General features: G+C 38.7%; 2 protein-coding genes across 8 annotated transcripts in view; one reads left to right on the forward strand and one right to left on the reverse strand.

Moving 5' to 3' along the window:
- Positions 1–1,614, forward strand: part of LOC105306597 (zinc finger protein 568) — a 67,743-nt gene that overhangs the window by 43,442 nt on the left and 22,687 nt on the right.
- The window catches only part of LOC105306601 (zinc finger protein 14 homolog), a 126,262-nt gene that overhangs the window by 10,232 nt on the left and 114,416 nt on the right, over positions 1–1,614 (reverse strand). For 2 of the 8 annotated variants that reach the window (XM_023524155.1, XM_023524152.1), the window contains exons 3-4: positions 735–819; positions 340–435 (exon numbers count right to left, since the gene is read on the reverse strand). The exons of 1 other annotated variant lie outside the window; for it this stretch is intronic. In XM_023524155.1, coding sequence (XP_023379923.1) covers positions 340–435; positions 735–819 — 181 coding nt within the window. Of the gene's footprint in view, positions 1–339; positions 436–734; positions 1,002–1,029; positions 1,598–1,614 lie in introns of those variants that run through there. 5 more of the 8 variants (XM_023524151.1, XM_023524154.1, XM_023524153.1 and 2 more) reach the window with 4 other exon arrangements.

The raw sequence follows: 1,614 nt of genomic DNA on the forward strand, positions 1-1,614 counted from the left end.
TAACTGACATTAAAACTTTTTCCTATCAATAGGGTGTGAAATATTTTTCTACTTTCAGAGGGTATAAATTTCATTCCTAAGACTCTTAAAGGATTTACACCAAAAGCACAAGCAATCAAAGAAAAAATAGATAAATTGGATTTCATCAAAATTAAAAACTTTTGTGCTGCTATTTAAGGACAAAATCGAGAGGGTGAAAACACAACTCACTACATGGCAGATAATATTTTCAAATCATAGAGCTGATAAGAGACTTGGTTATATAAATAACATGAACCTAAGTAATAAAAACACAACCCAATTTTGGACAGAGTTACTGCCATATCGACTCTCACTTACCTGAACAAAGGCCTCTTTTCACCTCTCTTTCAACCATCCAGGGCTCTTTTCCTTCTTCCAATAAGGAGATCACAACTGGCTTAGCACTGGAAAGTCCTGATCACAAGAAAAGACATGGGACATGGTTATGCTGTGAGTGTCCCAGAAATCAGGTCCGGTCCCTTGGTGATCAAGGAAGATATGCCACTATAGGAAGGACCAGAGGAAGGTGAAGCTTCAGCCACAGCCCACTGGAGCTGCCCATTTCCAATTCTTCTGTTTCATTCCAACTCCGGCCATTCCTTCGGGAACACGGAGTAGAAATTTAGCTGGTTATTTGAAACACATAATTTACAATGGAGAAAGAAGATATTCCTGAGGGCAGATTCTGAATTTTGGGGGAGATTTATCCTTACCCACTGAAACCAGGTTGCTGAAATTCTCCAACATCACTTCTTTGTATAAATTCATCTGACCAGGGTCCAGGCATTCCCACTCCTCCTGAGAGAAGTTTATAGATACATCCCTGAACATCACTGACCCCTGAAACAACAAACATGCTTTCACCATGGAAGGAGATACGGAAAAGATGGTAGTAGAGATGGTGACGGAAGGCTCTACAGGAAAGGACAGAGATTATTAAGCAAATTTCAGGGGCTGGAACCCTATTATACCAGTAGAATATACCTATTATACCAGTAGAATATTTACCTCCTCTATACAGAAAGATGTATCTAGGAATACCCAGGTGGAGTGGGCTTTTCCAGTGAGATGAAATAGCAAGCCTGGAGCTCAATACCTGGATTAGTGAATAATGTGAGCCTTTCTCCCTTCCCATTTTCCCTTTAAGCCCCGAAAAAGGGAAAAGATGGTGGACTTTAAAAAACATTTTACAATATATTTTGGAGTAAAATTTCAGAATATTAGGAGAAAACAAAACATTCTAAAAGCTTCCAGGAAGAAGACATGGATCACATAAAAATTTTCAGGAATCAGAATGGCAATGGACTTCTCAACAGCACCACTGAAATAAGAAAACAAAATGATTCCTTTAACATCACAAAGGAAAATGAATTCTGGCCTAGAATTCTACACCCAGTCAAAGCTAGTGCGAAGCCTGTATACCAAGCCAAGATTAAATACCATACTTGCGTGAAGATTAAGCCAAGACAATTCTAGATCCGCAGGGAATAAAAGTATCTCCTACGTAGCTTTTCTTAGGAAGCTAGTGATCTATGTGTCTCATCGAAAGTGGGAATAAATTAAGAAAGAAAGAGTACTATATTCAGAAACTAA

Source organism: Pteropus vampyrus, unplaced genomic scaffold (assembly GCF_000151845.1).
Source record: "Pteropus vampyrus isolate Shadow unplaced genomic scaffold, Pvam_2.0 Scaffold448, whole genome shotgun sequence".
In the NCBI taxonomy this organism is placed as follows: domain Eukaryota; kingdom Metazoa; phylum Chordata; class Mammalia; order Chiroptera; family Pteropodidae; genus Pteropus; species Pteropus vampyrus.